The sequence below is a fragment of the Urocitellus parryii genome, chromosome 2 (genome assembly GCF_045843805.1).
Source record: "Urocitellus parryii isolate mUroPar1 chromosome 2, mUroPar1.hap1, whole genome shotgun sequence".
NCBI lineage: Eukaryota > Metazoa > Chordata > Mammalia > Rodentia > Sciuridae > Urocitellus > Urocitellus parryii.
Window position 1 is genome coordinate 140,245,656 of NC_135532.1, and position 26,583 is coordinate 140,272,238.

General features: G+C 32.7%; 1 protein-coding gene across 1 annotated transcript in view; it reads right to left on the bottom strand.

The window, feature by feature from the left end:
• The window catches only part of Ccdc39 (coiled-coil domain 39 molecular ruler complex subunit), a 65,120-nt gene that overhangs the window by 29,069 nt on the left and 9,468 nt on the right, over window positions 1-26,583 (bottom strand). Inside the window, exons 2-11 of the mRNA XM_026382945.2 lie at window positions 23,465-23,584; window positions 21,476-21,622; window positions 18,769-18,927; window positions 17,854-17,946; window positions 17,627-17,755; window positions 13,988-14,179; window positions 7,636-7,739; window positions 7,210-7,342; window positions 5,104-5,298; window positions 4,059-4,223 (exon numbers count right to left, since the gene is read on the bottom strand). Coding sequence (XP_026238730.2) covers window positions 4,059-4,223; window positions 5,104-5,298; window positions 7,210-7,342; window positions 7,636-7,739; window positions 13,988-14,179; window positions 17,627-17,755; window positions 17,854-17,946; window positions 18,769-18,927; window positions 21,476-21,622; window positions 23,465-23,584 — 1,437 coding nt within the window. The remainder of the gene's footprint in view (window positions 1-4,058; window positions 4,224-5,103; window positions 5,299-7,209; window positions 7,343-7,635; window positions 7,740-13,987; window positions 14,180-17,626; window positions 17,756-17,853; window positions 17,947-18,768; window positions 18,928-21,475; window positions 21,623-23,464; window positions 23,585-26,583) is intronic.

Sequence of the window (26,583 nt, forward strand, 5' to 3'; positions counted from 1 at the left end):
ATGATCAAGTAGGATTCATCCCTGGGATGCAAGGCTGGTTTAATATACGGAAATCAATAAATGTTATTCACCACATCAATAGACTTAAAAATAAGAACCATATGATCATCTCAATAGATGCAGAAAAAGCATTTGACAAAGTTCAGCATCCCTTTATGTTCAAAACGCTAGAAAAATTAGGGATAACAGGATCATACCTCAACATTGTAAAAGCAATATATGATAAGCCACAGGCCAGCATCATTCTGAATGGAGAAAAATTGAAGGCATTCCCTCTAAGATCTGGTACAAGACAGGGATGCCCTCTCTCACCACTTCTGTTCAACATAGTCCTCGAAACACTGGCCAGAGCAATTAGACAGTCAAAAGAAATTAAAGGCATAAAAATAGGAAAAGAAGAACTTAAATTATCACTATTTGCAGATGATATGATTCTATACCTAGCAGACCCAAAAGGGTCTACAAAGAAGCTATTAGAGCTAATAAATGAATTCAGCAAAGTGGCAGGATATAAGATCAACACGCATAAATCAAAGGCGTTCCTGTATATGAGCGACAAATCCTCTGAAACGGAAATGAGGACAACTACTCCATTCACAATATCCCCCCAAAAAATAAAATACTTGGGAATCAACCTAACAAAAGAGGTGAAAGATTTATACAATGAAAATTACAGAACCCTAAAGAAAGACATAGAAGAAGACCTTAGAAGATGGAAAAACATACCCTGCTCATGGATAGGCAGAACTAACATCATCAAAATGGCGATATTACCAAAAGTTCTCTATAAGTTCAATGCAATGCCAATCAAAATCCCAACAGCATATCTTGTAGAAATAGATAAAAGAATCATGAAATTCATATGGAATAATAAAAGACCCAGAATAGCAAAAACAATACTAAGCAGGAAGTGTGAATCAGGCGGTATAGCTATACCAGACTTCAAACTATACTACAGAGCAATAGTAACAAAAACAGCATGGTACTGGTACCAAAACAGGCGGGTGGACCAATGGTACAGAATAGAGGACACAGCAACCAATCCACAAAACTACAACTATCTTATTTTTGATAAAGGGGCTAAAAGCATGCAATGGAGGAAGGATAGCATCTTCAACAAATGGTGCTGGGAAAATTGGAAATCCATTTGCACCAAAATGAATCTGAATCCCTATCTCTCGCCTTGCACAAAAGTTAACTCAAAATGGATCAAGGAGCTTGATATTAAATCTGAGACACGGCATCTGATAGAAGAAAAAGTTGGTTATGATCTACACGCTGTGGGATCGGGCTCCAAATTCCTCAATAGGACACCCATAGCGCTAGAGTTAACAAATAGAATCAACAAATGGGACTTACTCAAACTAAAAAGTTTTTTCTCAGCAAAAGAAACAATAAGAGAGATAAATAGTGAGCCTACATCCTGGGAACAAATCTTTACTCCACACACTTCAGATAGAGCCCTAATAACCAGAATATACAAAGAACTCAAAAAATTAGACAATAAGATAACAAATAACCCAATCAATAAATGGGCCAAGGACCTGAACAGACACTTCTCAGAGGAGGACATACAATCAATCAACAAGTACATGAAAAAATGCTCACCATCGCTAGCAGTCAGAGAAATGCAAATCAAAACTACCCTAAGATACCATCTCACTCCAGTAAGACTGGCAGCCATTAGGAAGTCAAACAACAATAAGTGCTGGAGAGGATGCGGGGAAAAGGGCACTCTTGTTCATTGCTGGTGGGACTGCAAATTGGTGCAGCCAATTTGGAAAGCAGTATGGAGATTTCTCGGAAAGCTGGGAATGGAACCACCATTTGACCCAGCTATTCCCCTTCTCGGTCTATTCCCTAAAGCCCTAACAAGAGCATGCTACAGGGACACTGCTACATCGATGTTCATAGCAGCTCAATTCACGATAGCAAGACTGTGGAACCAGCCTAGATGCCCTTCAATAGATGAATGGATAAAAAAAATGTGGCATTTATACACTATGGAGTATTACTCTGCATTAAAAAATGACAAAATTATAGAATTTGGAGGGAAATGGATGGCATTAGAGCAGATTATGCTAAGTGAAGCTAGTCAATCTTTAAAAAACAAATACCAAATGACTCCTTTGATATAAGTGGTGTAAACAAGGACAGGGTAGGGACGAAGAGCTTGAGAAGAATATTTACAGTAAACAGGGATGAGAGGTGGGAGGGAAAGGGAGTGAGAAGGGAAATTGCATGGAAATGGAAGGCGATCCTCAGGGTTATACAAAATGTCATATAAGAGGTAAGGAGGGGTAAGTCAAGAGAATACAAATGGAAGACATGATTTACAGTAGAAGGGGTAGAGAGAGAAAAGGGGAGGGGAGGGGAGGGGAGGGGAGGGGGGATAGTAGACAATAGGACAGACAGCAGAATACATCAGACACTAGAAAGGCAATATGTCAATCAATGGAAGGGTAACTGATGTGATACAGCAATTTGTATACGGGGTAAAAGCGGGAGTTCATAATCCACTTGAATCAAACCGTGTAATATGATGTATTAAGAACTATGTAATGTTATGAACGACCAATAAAAAAAAAAAAAAAAGAAAGCATGTCTTCAAGAACTAAATTAAGCACATACTATAATGAAAATATCTTAAATTATACACTCTCGAATATTTATAATCAGATATTTTACTCTATCATCATGCTATGTATCTTACATAATATACACAGATAGTCACATAGAAACATTTTTATTTTCATCATCTATTGATATTTTGGGTTTAGGCTGAGTTCAATAATTATAGAAAATATTATGCATTGTTCTAGCTCAACCCAAATAATGAAGAGCTCACCATTTCTAAGGAGAGGGAGTATACATTTTAATTCATTACAGGACTCACCCCTTCTATGCTGGAATTGCTTGATCCTATCCAAGTTCCAAAGTAAAAACATTATGGGTCTGAGAAAACATAGGGGCCTAAGTATAAGCTCTAGAATCAGATGACCTCTATTACCTATTAGCCATCTGACCTTGGTGGGTAACCTACTCTTCCTCAGTTCCTCACCTCTGAAATGGAAATGAGAACAACTCCTACCTCCCCAGGTTGTTGGGAAGATTAAAGCAGTTACTGTCAAGAAGTATGTAGGACAGTGCCTGACACATGAGAAATCAGTGGTGGCTGTTATTATTATTACAAATGTAACTACATATTGCTAGACAGAAAAGGAAACAATAATGTGAAGAGAGAGCCTACAGAATGGGAGAAAATCTTTACTACAGGCACCTCAGACAGAGCATTAATCTCCAGGATGGATATATATATATATATATATATATATATATATATATATATATAAACTTAATACCAAAAAAACCCAAATAACCCAATCAATAAATGGGCTAAGGAACTGAACAGATACTTCACAGAAGAAGAAATACAATTGATCAACAAACATATGAAAAGTGTTCATCATCTCTAGGTTTTTATACTTCCATAAACATAATAAAACTCCTAAAGATGAAGAACATTCTCACCTTACTAACTGAATGGAGTCAACTGAAATATTGTAATAAGTAATTAGTGGAATAATAATAGATGACTCAAAAAAAGAGCTGCTTCTTTTAGAGAGCATTTCAGAGAAAATAGGCAATCAAGTTATTTAATATGGCAAAAAAATGGAGTTTACCAATGTTCTAAAAAGTCTACTTAGAAAGTAATTCTAAGTCAAATAGACCAAGGATCAAATCCCAGTTCTCTAGGTACTAACTATGTAACCTTGGATAAGTCACATACTTTGTAAAATAGAAACAGTACCTTCCTCCACAAGGCATAAGTGAAATAAAATATTGGAGAAATATAATACAATATTTACCATATAGTAAATGTTTAATGGGAACATTACATTCTAATACTGTCTCTCAAAATGTGAACCTTTGTTTATATATTTGGGTAATTTAGCAATCACCCTAACCAAAGTTGTCTTGGGAACCTATTGACTTAAAACTGAACAACTGTTAACTAGGATACCAGAAACATAACAAATTACATAAAGCTAAATTACATGAAGCTTCTTCATTTGTGTCTCCAAAACACCAAGGGTAGCCTTCTTCTGTTCCACCGATTTCCTAAGATCAGTAATTTTTACTTCAAGGGCTTGTTTTTCTTCCGAATTAATCTCTCCCTTTAACCGTGACATTCTCCGTTCCACTTGTTGAATGTAAAAATCCTGATATAGTTTTTAAAAAGAAGTTAATAAGGAGAAATAAATAATTCAAAGCTTCTCTGTAACATAAAAACACACTGAACACATTCTTATGCATTTGGCCTCGGCATCATCACTTAGTAAAATCACTCTAGTCCTTTAGCAACAACAAACCATTTTCAACAGAGTGCATGAGTTACATGAAAGCAATCTAAAAATGTAACAAAGTCAGGGGTGTTTATCATACTGCCCTAAAAGCCTTAGTAAATTTACTGGACTTATATAGACATGGATCGTTGAGGGTACATTTTCTAGAGCATGCAAGAAAGATAGTCACAAATAACTGTGAAAGGTTCAAATATGATAAACTTCTCATTAATCGTTTTAAAAATTATACTTAATTTTGAACCACCAAGAATATATTAGGTGAGAAAATTAACATGTAGAAAGAGAGGGTGTTAAGAAATTATCATGAAAATACGTAAGATGTGTGTATCTTTAATAAATATAGAAAAAATGAAAGATACATTTACTCTATTGCCCTGGGAATAGGGATGAGGTGTTCCTATTGGCACAAATAAAAATCAACGTAGTTTTTTCTAGTTTTCAGGTATCCCATGACTTGTTTTGTTCTGGGCTCAGCTGCCCCTGTTTCCTTTAAAACATGGGTCTCCCTCACTAGAATTGTCTCTCCTATTGCCTGTTCATGTTAGATAGAGAAAAAGAATGGCTTTTAGGGTTTCCCTATCCTACTGTGAACCTAACATAATATCCCACCGTTAGCATCTGTCTGTCCTTCCAAAAGAGTGCTTAGAAACTGTTCTTTTTTTAGGATATTGAGGCATCTTGACCACTACAAGTATAAAAAATCAATATGGAAGACAATCACAAGAGTAACATCTACCTGACAGTACATAATTTCTTGCTGCTTCAGAGTTTCAAAATCCAGTCTATATAATTGATGGTTGAGATGTTTCAGAGAGGAACGGGTTCCTTCAATTTCTGATATGACAGCTTTTTCTTTCATTGTCTCAGTCTGTAACTCCTGAACTTTCTTAAATAGCACATCTTTCACTATGTTCAATTGAACTTCTACTTCCTGATAATAAGAATTATAATGGTTAATGAAATCATAATATCTTAAAATGTTTTTTTATATATGAACACTATAATTTAGGAGCTTATAAACAAACTTGAAATCTTGCCACCAATATTGAAGCCTTTGTGAATATAAAACCCCATGCATGATTTCAACAAATTCCCAACATTTCTTATCATCTACTCTAGTAGACTAAATTAGGAGTTTTCTATTCCTCTATCATGCACTTTGTCCTGTCATCTTAATTTCATATCACATGGCCCTAGTCTCAACACTAGGTCACTCCACTGGTTTCCTCAAAAAATAAAAATCACTGGAGAAAAATATATAAGTTCACTGATTTCATTGCCATCTTGAGGGTGTGGGAGGGAAGAAACAGTGTCACCCAATCTCCATCTTCTTTTGATCATGTAATGAGCAGGTAACTGTCTAAACATCAGCTCTCCAATGGAGGTGGGATTCAGAAGAATATGACTTTCGCAATATAAACATTTACCACTGCAACCAATTTCAAGCTACTAACATGAGTCCACTAAATGCAGAGTTGTGGAATGATACACAGATGCAGACCATTATATGCAGCATTTCTAACATACACATAGGAGATGTAAGTAATTTTAACCTTAAGACATAGATTATAATAAAATAATTTGGAAGGGATAAATGCTGAATATTTATTACTTTTGCTTTTGTTTTGAATATAATTTATTCAATTATAAATAGAATTTGATTTTAATAGTAACTGTGTTTAGCAGCATAATATAAATTCCTGGAAATTCAAATACTGGCTTTATAGGCTAATAGAGGGCAGGCCCTGCACACTATTTGCACTATCTATCACTCATACATGTTGACCTTCCTGCCATGTGCTGCCCCCTGGGAAATATAAGCAAGTCCCCCTTTTCATTTCTCCTCTTGGAAGCAAACTTGATCTTGACCTAGAAACTTTATCACCAATGTATTCTAAGCTCTGGTTGATCTACCAAGCTAAGATCAACTGAAAGTCATCATTTTTAAATGTTGAAATAATTTCCTTCTGTGTTCTTATACTTTTCGGTAACAAGTGAATCTCAATATGAAGTAAAGGAAATCTATGGTTGGCACATTTTAATCTTTATAAAGCAAGAAATACCTGATAATCAACACATCATTTTTCATAAAACAGACAGTTTTCATTGGGTTTAAGACCTTCTCAAAGATTACCTAGCAGAATTTTGAAGTCCGTGTTTTAGGGTAAATAATACAGTATATATTCAATAAAGATAGAGTTAGCCTTTTTTTTCCAAACAAAAGACAACATCAAAAAAAATTAAGATAATGAACAGTCCTGCTAGAATACGATCAGTACATCTGCTGCCAATATTTTTATTTTCTAATTTAATTAATTTCTCTAAAAATGATTTTTTTATTCTCTGGGATCAAAAGGTCTATTTCATATGAATTTTACAGTCTTTACAAGTTTGTAGTAAGTTCCAATACTGCCCTCTATCATGTGCCATAGAAAATCATGCCATTAGAGGACAAAAACAACTTAAAAAAATAATGTTGTATGATTTGGACTCAAACACCACTCAAGTCAAGATTGCTACTCAGAAATTTTTACATGACTACTGAGGAAGCTGTATTCCATCCAAATATAACTAGAGATATCTTATATATGCCTCATAAAATGTCTAGGGAATTTCCCATCATCTTCAGCTATCCCTTCTTCTTCCCCTTGGTCCCCCCAAAAAGGATAAAAGCAAGAAGTAGTGCCCACTGTAACAGAGCACCCTTACAGGTCCCTTTGAAAATTTCAATGAGGAAATGGTAACTAGCCTTTTCCAGTGCCTCAAAACAAATAGTCCTCTGACCCCAGGAGTCTAATGAATTCACTCTTGCTAATTTTAAAAAATTAAAAGTAAACTTTACCTTTACACTTTTTTCTTCTTCCTTTAACATATCCTCCAGATTGGTAGCTTTTTCTTCCACAGACATGGTTTTTTCAGTAATGTGACTTAATTTTTTTTTTACAATCTGATTATGATTTTTAATTCTTTGTAACCTAAGTAGTGAGAAAAAATAGAAAACAAACTCCAAAAAAGTATTTAACGAAAACAAAGAATACTTTATCCTAAGACTGCTTTATATCTTATGAATATTTACTATAAACCTTTTTACTATAAATTGTATATCTAATAAATATAAAAATACTGCTCTAGAGCCTTTGTGATGAAAGTCAGGTAAAACTGTCTTAAGCTCAGTAGAGTAGTAGGCATAATTTTGCAATTATTTTATAGAAAATAAATTTAAGTATCTAAAAAAACCACAAACATATGTAAATAGCTTTTTTCTTACCTTTCTGTTTTTTCATGAATATCTTTCTTTATTTTGGAAATATTCTTCCTCAGAGCTTCTAAATCACTGGAAGTTCTATTCACAGTGGCTTTTAAAGAATCCAGCTATTAATTAGTTAAATGACAAAATTATTTATTTATTTTCTTATAAATTAACTTCATTTCTAAGAAGTTCAATTGTGCCCATTTTTAAGTTCTAACCTATACCACACCCACAAAACTTTTTTGTAATTAATATATATGTATTTTCTTACTTATTTTCATGTCAAATTTTAAATGGTCTGCTTTACAATACTATTAAATTATAAAAAACTACATAAATGTGTTGAAATGCAGAAATGTTCAATATCATTAGACCTACTTAGGAAGACCATATCCCAGGATTCAAGATAAATTAATGTCTGTATATAAAGTGCTTGTGAAAAAATCATATGAGTACAATTGGATCTGAAAAAAAAATCTCAAAGATTCTAATACATCATCCTAAATACACAAATCCTCCTAATCACCTACATTTTACCATTAATCTAAATTGTTAAAACAGAAAGTCCAAGATACAAATTTTCTCCTTCACTAAATTTGCAAGATCCTAAGGACTCTACCAAAAAGTAAGTTCAAACTAATAAACAAATTCAGTAAAGGTATAAGATACAAAATCAACATATAAAAAACAGTTTATTTCTATACACTAACAAACTACTGAAAAAGAAAATTTTAAATAGCTCATTTACAAAAACCACTAAAAAGAATAAAATATTTAGGAATAAATTTAACCAAGGAGGTCAAAGATCTTATGCTGAAAACTGGAAAATATTGATAAAATAAATTATACAAGACACAAAGAAATAGAAACAGATATCCAGTATTCATAAGTTAGAAAAAGTAACATTGTCTGAATGTTTGTAATACTTGAGGCCGACTCAATAAAATTCCTATCAAAATTCCAACATCAATCTTCACAGAAGTAGAAAACAATCCTAAAATTCATATTGAATCACAAAAAAAAAAAAAACCCAAATGGCTAAAGCAATCTTGAGCAAGAAAAGCAAAGCTGGGGGAATCACACTTCCTGAGTTCAAACTATATTATAAAGCTATCATATAGCATAAGCAAATAAACATAATTCATCACATCAATAAACTTGAAGACAAGAATCATATTATCATCTCAGTAGATACAGAAAAAGCATTTGACAAAATACAGCACCTTTTCATGTTAAAAACACTAGAAAAACTAGGGATAGTAGGATCGTACCTCAACATTGTAAAAGCTATATATGCTAAACCCAAGGCCAACATCATTCTAAATGGAGAAAAATTGAAAGCATTCCCTATAAGAACTGGAACAAGATAAGGATGCCCTCTTTCACCACTGTCATTCCACACTGTCCTTGAAACTCTAACCGCAGCAATTAAACAGACAAAAGAAATTAAAGGAATATGAATAGGAAAAGAAGAACTCACACTATCACTATTTGCCAATGACATGATTCTATATTGAGAAGATCCAAAAATTCCACCAAAAAAAACTTCTAGAACTAATAAATGAATTCAGCAAAGTGGCAAGATATAAAATTAATACCCATAAATCAAACACCTTCTTATACATCAGTGATGAATCCACTGAAAGAGAAATTAGGAAAACTACCCCATTCACAATTCAAAAAACATAAAATATTTGGGAATCAATCTAACAAAAGAGGTGAAAGTCCTCTACAATGAAAACTACAGAACTCTAAAGAAAAAAATTTAAAAAGATCTTAGAAGATAAAAAGCTCCCTTATGCTCTTGGACTGGCAGAATTAATGTCAATATTATAAATGGCCATATTACCAAAAGTACTATACATATATAATGCAATTCCTCTTAAATTCCAATGATGTTCTTCATAGAAATATAAAGAGCAGTCATGAAATTAATTTGGAAAAATAAGAGGCCCAGAATACCCAAAGCAATCCTTAGTGAGAAAAGAGACTTAGGAGACATTACAGTATCACACCTTAGTATGTATTACAGAACTATAATAACAAAAAAATGGCATGGTATTGGCACAAAAACAGACATGTAGACCAATGCAACAGAATAGAAGACACAGAGACAAACCCACATAAATGCAGTTATCTCATATTAAATAAAGGTGCCAAAAACATACTTTGGAGAAGAGCTAGCCTCTTCAACAAATCATGCTGCGAAAACTGGAAAACCATATGTACTAGAATGAAATTGAACCTCTATCTCTCACCCTGTACAAAAATCATCTCAAAGTGGACCAAGGACCTAGGCATTAGACTAGAGACTATGCCTACTAGAAGAAAAAGTAGGCCCCAGCTCTCTACCATGTCATCCTTATAGTCAATAAGACTTCTAAAGCACAAGAAGTTAAAATCAAGAATCAACAAATTGGATGGAATCAAACTAAAAAGCTACTTCACAGAAAAGGAAACAATCAAAAATGTGAAGAGAGAGTCTACAGAATGGGAGAAGAACTTTACCATATGCACTCAGATAGAGCATTTATCTACAGGATATACAAAAAAAAATCAATAAACTAAACACCAAAACCCAAAATAAAATAAAATAACCCAATCAATATATGGGCTTAGAACTAAATAGACTCTTCACAGAAGAAGAAAAACAAGTGGTCAACAAATATATGAAAAAATGTTCAATGTCTCTAGCAATTAAGGAAATACAAATTAAAATTGCACTGAGACTCCATCTCGCCCAGTCATAATGGCAATGGTCAAGAACACAAGTAATAAGGGTGTGGGGAAAATTTTTCACTCATACATTGCTGGTGGGATTGTGAATTGTTGCAACCACTCTGGGAAGCAGTCTGGAGATTCCTCATAAAACTTGGAATAGAACCACCATTTGAGCCAGTTATCCCACTCCTAAGCTTATACCCAAAAGACTTTAAATCAGCATACTACAGTAATGCAGCCACTTTAATGTTTATAGCAGCTCAATTCACAATAACTAAACTATGGAACCAAGATGGGTGCCTTACAACAGATGAATGGATAAAGAAAATGTGGTACATATACACTATGGAATGTTAGTCATAAAAAAGGATAAAATTATGGCATTGGCCAGTAAATGGATAGAACTGGGGGACTATCATGCTAAGTGAAATAAGTCAGTCCCCAAAAATCAAAGGTAGACTGTTCTCTCTGATATGTGGATGCTAACTCATACCAAGGAAGGAGAATATTAGAAGTTCATTGGGCTAGACAAAGGGGAATGAAGGGAAGGGAGGGGGAATGGCAATAGAAAACATAATAGAATGAATCGAACATATCTTCCCTATCCTTATATAAATACATGATCAATGTAACTCCACATCATATACAACCACAATAATGGGATCCTAGTTGGAACAAGTTATACTTATTCTACGTATGTATATTTTGTCAAAATACATTCTACTGTCATGTGTATCTAGAAATAACAAGTTTTATAAATGAATTAAAGATAGGAAAGATAGTGGAACAAAACAGATATTACTGCTTTATGTATATATGTGACTACATAACCAATGTGATTCTATAACATGTACACTCGGAAAAATGAGAAATTATATCCAATCTATGTATGATACAAAGTGTATAAATGCATTCTACTATCATGTATAACTAATTAAAACAAATAAAAATTCTTTAAAAATAAATAAATAAATAAAAATAACACCATAAAATTCTGAGAAGAATTCTAAGGAAAAAACTAATTCGTTTCCATAGTAATTTTTTGGATTTAATATAAAAAGCACATGAAATAAAAGTTCTTTACACCCAAGATGATTTTTATCAAAAAGTAAAAAGTGAAGAGGATGTGGAGGAAGGGAAATTTTCACTGGTGGTGGAAATGTAAATTTTTAAAGTCATTATGAAAAAAAAAATGGAGGTTCCTCAAAAAATTAAAAACAGAACTACCATATAATCCAGTAATCCTACTTCTGGACCAAGACCCCAAGGGGAGAAAATCATTATGCTAAAGACAGACTTAATTCCCCAAGTTCAATGTAGTCTTATTCACAATAGTCAACAGAGGGAAACTGCCTAAGTATCCATGAACAGATGAGTGTATAAAGAAACTATATTCCACATGATGGAATATAGTTCCACCTTGAAAAAGAAAAAAATCTGCTACTCCTAAAAATATGGATGAAATATGAGGGCATTATGCTAAATTAATTATGCAAGAAACAGACAAATACTGCATGATCTCACCTACACGTGGAATCTAATAAAGTCAAAAACTTGCATTAGCAGATAATAGAATTCTGGTTAGCAGGGGCTAGAAATTGGTCAAAGGATATAACTATTCAGTTGTAAAGAAGTTATGGAAATCTAAAATATAGCGTGGTTAACACTAGTGTATTATATATTTGAAATTTTCCAAGAGAGTAGTTCTTAAGTTTATCACCACACACACCCAAATAGTTATGTGAAGTGATAGATGTATTAATTAGCATGATCAGGGTGATCATTTCACATTGTATATACCTATAAAAATATCACATTTTATACCATAAATATACACAATTTCAATTGTCAATCATTTGTCAATAAAGCCCAGAAAAAAGATGCATATATTTTTAAAATAAAAGAAAATTTGCAATCTATTGAAGAGAATCAATAGTAACTATCTCAATGTAAGACAGAGGTTCTAACATCCTAGTGTATAAAATATTTTTTTAATTTTTTTTTAAATTTTTATTGTTGGTTATTCAAAACATTACATAGTTCTTGACATATCATATTTCACACTTTGATTCAAGTGGGTTATGAGCTCCCATTTTTACCCCATATACAGATTGCAGAATCACATCAGTAACACATCCACTGGTTTACATATTGCCATACTAGTGTCTGTTGTATTCTGCTGCCTTTCCTATCCTCTACTATCCCCCCCTCCCCTCCCCTCCCCTCCCCTCCCATCTTCTCTCTCTACCCCATCTACTGTAATTCATAAAATATTTTTAATAATTAATAAATTAAATAAATAACACGAATGTTCTCAGCGACATTATTCAAAATAGTTTTAAAAAGTGGAAACAACCAAAATGTCCATCAGCTGATGAATGCCTAAATGATGGGGTATATCCATTATATGGAATATTATTCTGCATCAGAAGGAATGAAGTACTTACGCATGCTATTATGTGGGTGAACCCTGAAAATATAGTAAAGAAGCCAGTCAAAAATCTATATGTTATATTTCTTTTACATGAAATATACAGGATAAGAAAATCTCTAGAGAATGAAAGTAGATCAATAGTTGTCAGGGGACAACAGAAGGGAAGAGGATGACTACTATTGAAGATAGGGTTTCTTTTTGGGGTGACAAAAACATTCTAAAATTAGACAGTGGTGATAATTCCCCAACTTCATGAAAATACTAAAAACTTTTGAATGGCACACTTTAAAAGAATAAATTACTATATGGTAATTACATCTTGATAAATAAATTATGACTGAATAATAAAATAAGTGAATCAATCAATCCTTGTGTTCTTTTCTGAAACTGGCTTAAACCCTGAAAATTTTAAGAATGAGCTATCAGCAGTGACATCTAATTTAAACAAGAAATTATTGATTTTTATGATATGATTATTGTCTTTATACAGAAAAAAGTCTTCTCCATCAGAGATAAAAATGATAATAGCTTGTAGAATAAAATGGTCTATAATATTTATAATATTCCAATTTTCTACTTCAAAACTGGTAATTTCAGATCATATTACCTCAATACAGAAATATTCTAAAGATCCTCTCTTGCTAACTAAAGGGCTATTCTCTGCACAAAATAGTCTAGTTGACATGTATGCCTGAGAAGTTTTGTCCTCTAATTCTGTTCCAAGTTTCTTTATCCCCACATTAGCCTACTATTAGACCAAAATATCATTCTACATTAGCCTACCAGACCAAAATAATACTCAGTGAACTTAAGCAGGTATCTCCAGTTGAATTTTAGAGTTAAAATTACACATACACTTGTAGCAATGGAAAGACACCTCACATTATCACCCATAACTATATGTTAATATTCATTTTCACATTTGCCTGTTACCTTGCCACTACAATTTCCATCTAGATCCTCAGAAACCATTTGTCTTCAGGTCCCTTACAGAACACCATATGTGGCGAGCAGATTGGGTACTGCACAACTCCATCAGGAGAGCCCTCCCAGGTACCTCAGCATTCTGGGGCTCAATGGGAGCACCCTAGAAGTTTTATAAAAGAGATGTAGCAAGAAGAACTAGAAGATAGTTCCTTAAACTGAGGAAAGGCTTTATGCTACCTTATAATAATGTTGTCATGAACACACAAACCCATCTTGTAGTTGACATACCTCATCCTTCAGCTGACTTCTGCTAGTTTCATGGTGTTGATACTCCATTCTACATTTAAAAACTTTACGCTCAGCAGCAGAAATTCTTTTTTCATATTCTGCATTATTTCCAATCTCACTTTCCAAAAACTTAATCTTTTCTTTGACCAAATTTTCCTTTTCTCTTGTTTCCTGCTTTACCTTCATTAATGCCTAGGATTGAAACAAATGTGTTCACTTAAATATTTGTTTAATATAACAAAACTAAAAGGAACTTCATTTTTTATTTTTTCCATTGTTATATTCAGCATTTATTTAACAAAAAACATTTTAAGAGATACTTTTATATGAATAAAAGAGTATCTTATATGAACAAAATACTAATATGTCATACACTAATATCTATAAACTCATACGGCTAAAGGTCTCTATTTTATCTTTTTGGAACTTTGTTAAAGAAAGAAAAACAATTGGGACTTTACATATGAAGGGTAGCACCTAAAAAGATTATACTATTAACTATTTTTCACATAGAAACTTGTATTTTAATAAATTTTTCCAAATATTTTGTAGATCAGTATTTTTCATCTTTCAAAAATAACATTTTAATTATTTGTTTGTAAAGGAAGATCTTCACTCGCATCTTTTGTTGATCTTAAATATACAATAACAAATGGAATACATAAAGTATAACTGAAATGTGGACAAAATAAGTATGAGAACAAGGAGATGATGGATTCTACCCCAGAGGAGTCAATAGAAGATAGGACTCAAGAGGCATCATTTAAGTCAGGCCTATGACAGTGTATGGAGATGCATAAATATTCTAAAGTGATTAGAGTGCAGGGTGGGAGGACAGAAAAGAGAAGGGAATAGATTAAGAACAAGATATAGATGCAAGGAATGAGACTGGAAAGGTAGAACTTAGACCACAATTGTGTAAAATCAAATGCCATTTTAAAGAGGGTCAACTTTTTAAGCACTGTGGAACAAAGAATATTTTAAACCTGGGGAATAAAAAGATCAGATGAGCTTTTTACAAATGACTCTGATGGCAATAGATTTGATGAATTAAAAGGAAAAATTACCCTAATGTATTTCTTTTATGTTTACCAAATGGGAACCTACCAAATAACTAATCCTAGGAAACTGGGGGAGGATATATGTATTCTGAAATCAGTAAGTTTTTTAAATGTTACACATCATATTTGTACACACTTGCATATTAAATTGATGCATATCTGAGATTTAATGTACTTTTAATAAGATGTTTTAAATTTGTTTAATGTAGTATTCCTATATGTTCTCTATAACAAAAACATTCTATAACATTCTATATAATTATTGGGCTCATTCAAACAAAAGACATAGCAGAACTTCCTATGTTTAAACATTGCCAATGATCATTCTAAAGTTTTCTGCATTACATTAATTTTTCTAACACTTAGGCAAATGCTTTAAGCCTACTTCAACATTATATTTCTCAACAGTGCTATTTATGTTTTCATATGGGTGATGCTTATAAGTGAAAATATGTTGCTTATACCAACATTTCTACTTTAGAATAAAACCATAGTATAGAAATTTTTTTCTTTTCTAAATACTGTTTCTCTTAAGAAGCCAATTTCAGAATTTTTTGGCCAGACTCCTGCTAAGGTGTCACTAAAAAGACAAGTTTTGTTTGAAAAGAGACGAAAGAATACAATTTCAGTTGCAGAAGATCAAAATATGTCACCACCCCCAAACAATCCTACTTCAACTTATTGACCATTTTGAGTTAAAGGCACTTGAAACACTACAGATCCCAAGAAGGGTACTCTTCTTTTTCCCCTTGAAAGCAAAAGGTAAAAATTCTATATGAAAGGTGCCCATCTACCGCAGGAGAAAGACATTCACATCAACAGAGACAAGGAGTCAAGGCCAAGAGAAATCTAGATATTCAAATCTCGTCAAACTAATCCTTGCCATCCTACTTACTTTTCCAAAATTGCAATTCTTTGTTCAACTTAGTATATAAGCACTTAGGTCTTGCCACATCTTTTGAGTATTTTTCTTGTTTGGGCTTCCCTGTATTTGTAAATAAAATATGTATGCTTTTCTCCTGTTAATCTGTTTTTTGTCAATCCTAGATAAAAAGCCTAACAGGATAGACATAGAAAAACCTAACCTATCCAGTCTAAATGCTACTGCAGTATGAAGCAGCTCTTGTTAACTCACAAAAAAATTGATTTTACACATCTCTACTCTACTCTGTATTAAGAAGACTCATGTTGGTATAGAAGTAGTTATGCCATAGAAATCAGAAATACTTAAACTAGGAGGTTTTGTGTTTATTTTGTCTTGTTTTCTTCTCAGAGAACAGTTATAAAAAACATTTAGAAGTGTATCACTGCCTAAAGAAACCACCACTTGGCACCCTTCCTAGTCTCTGACAACCCAATCAGAGATGTCAATGTGAAACTAAGAACCCACTATTATTATGATCAGATAGCTACTACTGCCAAATCAATGGGCTGAGTCAATTTAGCCATGGAATGGTTTGAGAATGCTGTTTGTGGACCTATAAGGTGAGGGGGGACAGACAGGACTTGATTTTGAAAGTAGAAAGAAGTTTAAAAAATATATAACAATATCTACAATTAAGAGGACCTCATAGTATAATTGGTTCTCATGTATTCCTCCTAGGGAGACATAGCCCATTAACCAATAAAACATTGGTCTCTTACAGAAATTTAAAATACAAAAATCACAAGTAATCAGAATTCTAAACTCCTAGTGGCCTTGGCTGCTGTCCTTTTTTTGGAATAGTTTTATAATGGAATTCTGAAACACATCTTCTCAACATCCTTCTCTCCTCCTTGATTTCTTCTCCTTCCCAACTCCTCCTAATCCTTCCATTTTTACTTACTAATACTTCATTCCTTATTTCTTTCCCAATAGGGTTCTCCTAAATTACCTCTGGAAGTAACAAGTGATAATACTAGCTCTCTATTACCATTGTGCCATTCTCCTCCCCTTCTACATCATTATTGGGACCCCAAATTAAAAAGTTAAACCTAGCCAGGCATGGTGGCACATACCTGTAATCCAATCCCAAAGGCTCAGGAGGCTGAGGCAGGAGGATCACAAGTTCAAAGCCAGCCTCAGCAAAAAGCTAGGTGTTAAGCAACTCAGTGAGTCCCTAAATAAAATACAAAATAGGTCTAGGGATATGTCTCAGTGGTCGAGTGCCCCTGAGTTCAATCCCAGTACCAAAGTTAAACCTTATAACCATCTTGTCTGAATCTCCTTCATTTGTATCTTGGTTATTTATCAAGGCTCATTTCCCTACACCTGTAACTTACTGCCAAACTGCACATACGTTAAATCTAAGGCATCATGGACAATCATGTGTAAGTCAGGGCCTTGGTTTTACTGCAGTAATATTTGTTACACAATTCGTAGATGGCAAGATTCAGCCTTCATGGATTATAATACTATAAGAAAATAATATTCATAAAATCACATTTCTAATTGGAATCAGCTTTGAAAAACATCAAAATTATTGAATCCTGCTGCAAAATTGACTTCCAAATAACACTGTGATTTACATTTAAAATAAAGAGTTAAATACAAAAGGGACAAATACAGCTGAACATTACAAGAACTAAATTACTTTACCAAGGCACAGTCATCTATGTCTTGATCCCTTCTCTGCATCTGTTCTATTGTGTTCTCCCACTGTTGAATGAGTTCTTGTCTTTCATTGTGAATATTACGAAAATCTTGTGCTGCTTTATCCAATTCTAACTGTCAATTAGAGAGCAAAGAACATTTATGTGAATTTAAGTGCTTCTGTAAACATCACCTTGAAAAAAAAAAGAAATAAAAACCTTTATTAAACCAACCTGTGCACTTAGAGTCTCCACAAGTTCATTGTCAAGAATCTTTCTTCTCTGATTAGATTCCAAAGTCAGTCTTTCTAATTGCAGAGTCAAAGCCTAAGATGTGGTTTCATGCAAAACATTCATTATTATCATTTTATTAATTTAAAAGCTATTAGATAATATACCCAATATTAACTACTTTTACACAAAATTATGCATTATTTGATATCTACACCAACTATATATAGTATACATTTTCCTTATCTTTTAACCCCAAAGGGCTAAACTATTTGCATATAGCTTCATGAATATTCAATAATTTCTAAAATGACTCTTAATACATCTTAAATAGAAAAAATATTAAATTATAATCAGACATTTGAAACTACTTAACATAATATATTTGATATTAAGCCTACTAGAAAATAGCATGTTTTATAATACTAACTTTGTTAATATCACCAGATATAAGTGGAATTTAAGTGATGGTTATGATAACAGATCAAACAATAGCACTATATTCTCAAATAGCAAAAAAATATAATATTCAAACTATATTTTAAATAAAATAGGTAAAATGTCAATAAAAAGTTCTATTATAAGACTTTCTGTTCTGAAATGCTCTCAAGAATCCTTCTAAATCAAGATAGTCTTAACCTGAGGTCCATGGATCCCAAATTGATCAAAGAAGAATCTATAAAACTGTCAAAGGATCTGTAAAACTACCAGCAAAAATTTTTGGTTATTTAAGTATAGTGATTTTTTTTGGTATGGAGAAAATATTTGGCTTTACTAGATACAAAAAGGAGTCTCTGGTCCTGCTTTAAAAATCAGGAAATACAATTGTAGGTAGGTAGGTAAGAAAGAAGGGAAGGAAGGAAGGAAGATTGACATACTACAGATTTAAATTGACAATTACAATTTATAATTTCTTACCCTAATTTTATTATCATCTTGTTGTGCATATTTCTGAAGAGTGAGGGCATCACTATCTTTATGGGCTGATTCTTCTAACCAGGTCTCCAAGGCTTGCTGGTCCCAATTCATTTGACATTTCAAACCATCCAATTTTTGAGTAGCTTTAAATATGCCATTCTTGTTTCCAAGGAATGTTAAAGGGAGATTACAAAACGTTATTCACTATACAAACCAAAATAAAACATAATATTGTATACAACAGAACATATTAAGCAGAAATTCTGCCCCCATCTTCCAGATATTCAGAATGTCACATTTCATTACAAAACCATCATACTCATATTTTAATTTTTTAGTCATAAAATACAGAAGTCATAAAATGGAAAATTACACAAAGTTGAGAACAGTAGTTGAACCAGAACCCTCTTGAAAAAGTTTTTCAAACAGCATCTTATTGGCAAAAAAACAGACATGAAGACCAATAGAACAGGACAGAAGACACAGAGACAAACCCACATAAATACAGTTATCTCATACTAGACAAAGGCACCATAAACATTCATTAGAGAAAAGATGGCCTCTTCGACAAATGGTGCTGGGGAAACCAGAGATCCAAATGTAGTAGAATGAAATTGAACCCCTAACTGTCAACCTGCACAAAACTCAACTTAAGAGTGGATCAAGGACCTAGGTATTAGACCAGAAACCCTACACCTAATAGAATAAAATGTAGGACCAACTCTCCATCATGTCAGCTTAGGAATTAACTTCCTCAACAAGATTCCTAAAGCATATGAAGTAAAATCAATAAATGGGATGGTATCAAACTAAAAGGCTTCTTCACAGCAAAGGAAACAATCAAGAATGTGAAGAGAGAGCCCACAGAATGGGAGAAAATCTTTATCATATGCACATTTGAGAGAGCATTTATCTCCAGGATATACAAAGAATTCAAAAAACTTAATATAAAAAAACTCAATCAATAAATGGAGAGAAAATGAACAGATATTTTACAGAAGAAAATATGAATGGTCAATTAATAGATGAAAAAATATTCAACATTTGTAGCAACTAGAGAAATGCAAATCAAAACCACACTGAGAGCCCATCTCACTCCAGTCAGAATGGCAATGGTCAAGAATAAAAGTAACAATAAATGTTGGTGAGGATGTGGAGGAAATGGTTTACATTGCTGGTGGGACTACAAATTAATACAACCATTATGGAAAGCAGTCTGGAGATTCCTCATAAAACTTGGAATGGAACCACCATTTGACCCAGTTATCCCACTCATTGGTATATAGCCAAAGAACTTAAAAATAAGCATACTACAGTGACTCAACCATATCAATATCTATAGCAGCCCAATTCACAATAGCAAAGCTATGGAGCATTTCATAAGATTCAACAGATGGATGGATAAAAAATGTGACACACACACACACACACACACACACACACACACACACAATGGAATATTAGTCAGCCATAAGGAAGAATGAGATTATGGCATTTGCTGGAAATGCATAAAACTGGAAACTATCATGTTAAGTGAAATAAGCTAGTTCCAAAAAATCAAAGGCCAAATGTTCTCTCTGATATGTGAATGCTAACACACAATAAGGGGAGGGGGAGGGAAGAACAGAAGTTCATTGGATTAGACAAAGAGGAATGAAGGGAAGACAGCAGGGATGGGAATAGGAACGACAGAGGAATGAATTGGACACAACTTTTCTATGTTCATATATGAATACATAACCAGTGAAACTCCACATGGTGTACAACCACAAGAATAGGATCCTAATTAGAATACGTTATACTCCACGTGTGTATAATACGTCAAAATACACTCGACTGTCATATATATCTAAAAAGAACAAATAAAATAAATTGGGGGGGTAGCTTCCTGACAGCAATCTCCTCAGTCACTCCACCAAAGCCACCCCAAATATATATACACAGTCTTAGGTAAAAATGTGTTTGATATGTTAACTAAAACCACAAGTTCCTGTCAGCCCCATTTCCAATCATATTTGGAAGTCTCTTATCTATATAAGATATAAATTTTTGAAGTATTCCTAACAGAAGCAAATATAGTAAAGGAGCTAAAAAATATTTACTATTTTAAATTTAGTCATAACCTATATTCATAAAACAGAATAATATAGAAATACAAATTGATACGAATGATATTACATATACAAATACAGTATAAAATTATAACAAAATTTGTATGTGTATATTTCCATATGTACATGCATATATAAAGAAAAGAATCAAAATTTGGAAAGAGCTCCTAACTCAAGTAACTAGAAGCTAAAGAAAAGAGAAAGGTTAAATGAGCTTAATATTAGAGTCACAAAGCTGACAAATTAATACAAAAGGTAAGAATTGTAAATGAAATTCAAACCAAGAGTGATACAGCTATTAAAAATTTAGCACTTGCATATAAACCATGCCTATTATATTACAACAGGCAGCCAGTGAGATACTTTGCACAGACTCTCAATACATAGTTGGAGAATGAATAATGAGGGAAATGTAATAATGTAGCATTATTTTATTCAATCATATCTCCATGCCCTTTTGTTGTCCAAAAAAACAATATAAGTAAATGCCAGGAAACTAATGGATGCCTTCTTTACACACAAACAAAAATCAAGGTTCCTTTGATGAGAGAGAAGGTACAGTAGCACAAATTTTTAAGTAGCACTTCAACACATACTTCCTTGTCACTTTTTCTTTCCTGTATTGTAGCCATCTCATTTTCTAGTCGACGGATCTCATCCTTCACTCGTCCCAGTTCTCTTTGGGCAATGGCCTTAAAATGCTCTTCGCTTTCAATCTCATGTTCCCTGGCTTTGTAAAGAGACTACAGAAGGATACACAAAATAGAAATACTTTTAAATGTTAACATTATGAAATGTTTATAGTAATCCATTAGACAAAAAAACAGTTCCCAGAAAATGCTTAGATTGAGTATTATAAACTCTAGTTCTCTGAAACCTCCACCACTTTATACTGTTACTATAATGTACTTTGGCAGCTCACTAGTTGTAAGAAAATTAGTCAATGAACTGGTGGGAGAAAATATTGTAAATAGTTTTCATATATTATGTTGATCTAGAAAAAACTAAAGAAAACAAAACTTTATAAGGTGAGATTTAAAAACTACAACTCATTACTTATCTATCAGTAAGAAGAAATACCAACTTAATAATATTTGGGAAATGGAATGTTTATATTGAATTGATCATATATTCTAACAGAGATAATTTTAAAATAATTATTTAAACACTGAGCATTATTTCCCAGAATATATTAGTAAGTAATCATGCCTTTGTATTATTTTATTTAAAGAATGAACATTTCTTAACCATTTATCTAGTAGTGCTTTGAAATTAATACTCAAAATTAATTATAATATTAAAGCTATATATTGTGTTATAGGAAAATTATCACATTTTGTTTCTACTTAATCCAAGTTTGTCTATTTAGTCCAAGTTTAATGATTATTATAAGATATACCTATGAAAGAATCTCTGTCTTCCAAATCCCTAACTCATTAGTTAATTTCAAAGTTTATTGATTACTACTCAAGCATAACAGGATTCGAGAATCTTGACTATTGTTTTTAAAGGTAACATTCTAATGAAATTTGTAAGCCAAGAGAAACTTATTTATATTGAAAATAAATTGTTTTTAAAAACATGGCTTTGGCTGGGCAAGCCTGTAATCCCAGTGGCTTGGGAGGCTGAGGAGGAGGATCTAAAGTACAAAGCCAGCCTCAGCAACAGCAAGGCACTAAGCAACTAACTCAGTGAAACTCTGTCTCTAATTAACATACAAAATAGGGATGAGTGATTGAGTGCTTCTGAGTTCAATCCCCAGTATTCTGCTCCTCCAGCACCCCTTCCAAAAAAGAAACACATGGCTTTGTTCACTTTTAAGAGTTTTATATTTTTTTCTCAGAAAAATTATTATTAGATTTGGAAAAAAAGTAGTTTGGAAAAGAAGTTTGTAAACTCTCCAATGCTGATATACAGAGCTATCTGCTTTGCTGGGTATCATCAGGAAATGTGTTTCTAAAGTTAAATACATTGTTCATAAAGCAGAAGTCTACTTAATTACTTCATGTTTTAATTTTATTTTATATACTTCTAAAAATGAATTATGCCCTCTCCAGATAGCTTAGGTCTCCTAAATATAATTTAACTTTTGAATATCAATATTATTAAAATTTCAATTCTTGAACAATGAAGTACCATGATACGGTAGCAACCACTAAAGTGTGGACTATTGACCTCCATTCAAAATGATCCCAGTTGGTTATGCTGAAAAACTATAAAAAAAAAAAGAGACTGAAAATCTATTATGTATTATATTATCCCTATTTCTGCTTACAGCCTTAATTTCTCATTGTCATCATGGTATTCTTCTCATATTAATCTGCTACTTAATATTATATTCATTTATCTGAATGATGATTCTCCTTTCGTATGAATCAACTTTTGTTTAAAACTGGTAGCAGAGTTAATTCCCCCAAAGCTTTTTTTAAATATACTTTCAGATTCAAGTTATTTTCCCAATATTTTAATTATTTTAAAGTTTCCTATATCAAATGCAAATAAAATCACAGACACAAATACACTGTGAAATATTTGTTCCATGACTATACATGACATAATCAACATAAATTTCAATATTACTATACCTGTATAAATGATAACTCTTGCTTAACATCTTTGAAGTGAGAAGTCATAGCATTAATTCGATCTTCATAGTCACGTAGCTGATCTTGCAACCTTGATCTTTCATTCTGCAGCTTTGATAACTGTAAATAATAAATGTCATGATTAACCAAAGTCTTATTAATTGGTAGTATAATTCAGTGACAGTGCACTTGCCTAGCAGGCATGAAACCATGGGTTTGAATCCTAGCACCTCCAAAAAATATATATAATTTACTTTAAAAGCCCTTCCTGATTCTTTGCAGCTGAAGACGTAGCTCAGGGGTAGAACAATTGCCTATCATGTACAAGACCCTGGGTAGGACCCCTAGCACTGCATACATACATACATACATACATACATACTTACATAAAGTTTTATCACCTTTAAATCCCTAAAATCTAAAGAAAATTATATCTTCACTTACTTTGCATCTTAGTTTGCTAATGATAACAAAAATACCATAGACTGGTTAATTTAGACAATAAAAATTTATTCCTCACAGTTGTAAAGAATGGGAAGCTAAGATCAAGGTGCTGGCCAATTTGGTTCCTCACGAGGACCCTCTTCCTACTCTGCAGAGAGATGCCTTCTTGCTGTGTCCTCACATGGCAGAAAGATCATCTCTGTCTTTTCTCTTCTTATACAGGGTACTAATCTCAACAATGAAGGCTCCATTCCCATGATTTAATTATCTCCCAAAGGCTCTACCTCCAAACACCATCACACAGGGGGTTAAAACTTGACCATACAAATTTTGTACATCCAGTACATAACACTTTGCTTCTTTAAATTTTCCATATGAACTGCTAAAATCTACTGACATTTTAAATATAAAGCAGAACATATTACATAGAACAGAATCTTTCTTAGACTTATGGCAGTAGCAGGATCCACTGTTAAAATGTATTTTTCATATAGCAGAAAGGCAAAAATGAGATTCTATTCCACAATTAAAACACAAGATGTCTTAAGTGAATAAGAGCATGCTAATAAGACAACAAAAACACAGAACAGAAACCATGAATTTGAATAGTGGCTATACACCACATAGGGCTGCTTCTCTCCGAACTCCTTTTCCAACCTCAAAGATTAACAGACTAGGTCTTGGCTGCTTAGAATCTTTTCTTAATATATCTTATTTGCCTTTCAATTAGAACCCCTAATAAAAAACAAAATGGTACAAATTATTAAACAAACAAAATAAACCTTTGGGAGGTTACAAGATAGATTCTCCAAACCATTAGAATATATCACACCTCAAAGTGTATAAAGGTTAAACAAAGCACAAATACATTTCCTTATAGACTTGAGCTATAGTCTCCAAAGTATGTGGTACCTCACAGGGGCATACAACACAATCCACTGATAGGAAAAAGAAAATATCAGAAGTTTTATCTAAGGAAGAAAAAAATATTAATTTACTCATTTAAATCCTACATACTTAACTAAACTTACATATAAATATTAGTTTTTAGTATTATTGTCACAATATTTTATTGATTTTATATGCATAGTATTTATGTTAGTTGTTTCATTGATTTTGACTCTTTTGTTTACTTTGCTGTTCTTTGAATTTATTAAAATGAGGTTTTAGTTTCTTCTTGTCTTATTGACTTAATAATGAAGGCAGGTAAGGCTATACATTTTCTCTGAGTAAGATTTTGGCAGTTTCCCATCAATCTGGGTGTGACACAGTCTCCTTGTACTGTTTTCTAAAACAGGATTTTTCCTTTCAATTTCTCTTCCATATAAGATCCATCCAGGAATACATATGGCTTAAGAATTTAAGATAGAGGATTATTTTTAATTATTTGATCCAAAAATCTAAAAATAATTTTTAAATATTTATTATAAATTCTATTGGCTTGCAGAGAATGTGAACTATGGAATTTCTATTTGTATAGCATTTTAAGATATATATGTATATATATAGATAGATAGATAGATAGATATAGATATAGATATATATTAATGGTAGTAAAATATAAAACAAAAAATTTTCCATCTTAACTACTTTTTAAGTGTATGGTTCTGTGGCATTAAAAACATTCGTACTATTGTGCCACCCATTATAGCCATTATCTCCAGAAATTTTTCATTTACCTTAGTGAAAATCTGGACCCATTAAACAAACCCTACCCCAACAAGATCCCAAAATTTACTATTTCTTTCTTAAATATAAAAGGATATATAAGGATTTTCAGATATTTGTTGAAAAGTTTACAACATGTGGGGGATGGAAACATAAACTGGATCCTAAAGGACACAAGATAAGAACTAAACCCACATACCTACACAAAGAGATATAAATGAACACAAACAGAGAAACTGGAAATTATTTTGTACCCCTAAAACAAAACCATAGTGCTACAAAAAAAGCAACAAAGAAACTTAAAATATAATTGACCAATATAGTTGCCAAAATAAGGCATGATGTGGAAAGATGAACCTTTAAACACTTTCAAAAATTCTTTTTAAAATAAACTACAAAGAAATGGACAGCTGAACAATAACTGATTTCACCAACAATACTGCTAGAAGATAAAAGAGCAATTCATTCCAAATTCTAAGAAAAAAAATTATTTCTGACCTAGAATCTTCTGCACAGCAAAACTACCATCAAATGTGATGGCCAATAAAGATGTTTCCTGGAATTTCAAGACTCAGACTGTTTACCTCCCATAGACCCTTCTTTAGAGGACACAAGAAAGTATTCTATCAAATTAAGGAAATAATACAAGAAAGAAGGTATGTGACCTAGGAAATAGAGCTTCAATCCAGTAGAGGAATTCCCAATTTAACAACTTGGTACTAAAAGCACAGTACAACCATTTGAAGATAAGATGAATCAAAATGAAAGAGTTAAGGGCTGAGGATGTGACTCAGTGACAGAACATCTGCTTGGCATGCACCAGGACCTGAGTTTGATACCTAGCACTAATGAAAAAAAAAAAAAAAAAGAAAGAAAGAAAGAAAAATTCAAGAAAAGATAAATGGTGTAAAAGTGGCTTCAGTGAGCATCAATAAGTTGATTTAAATATAAACTAAGACTAAAGACTTGTGATAATGGTATTGGATTGAATGCAAATAAAATAAACC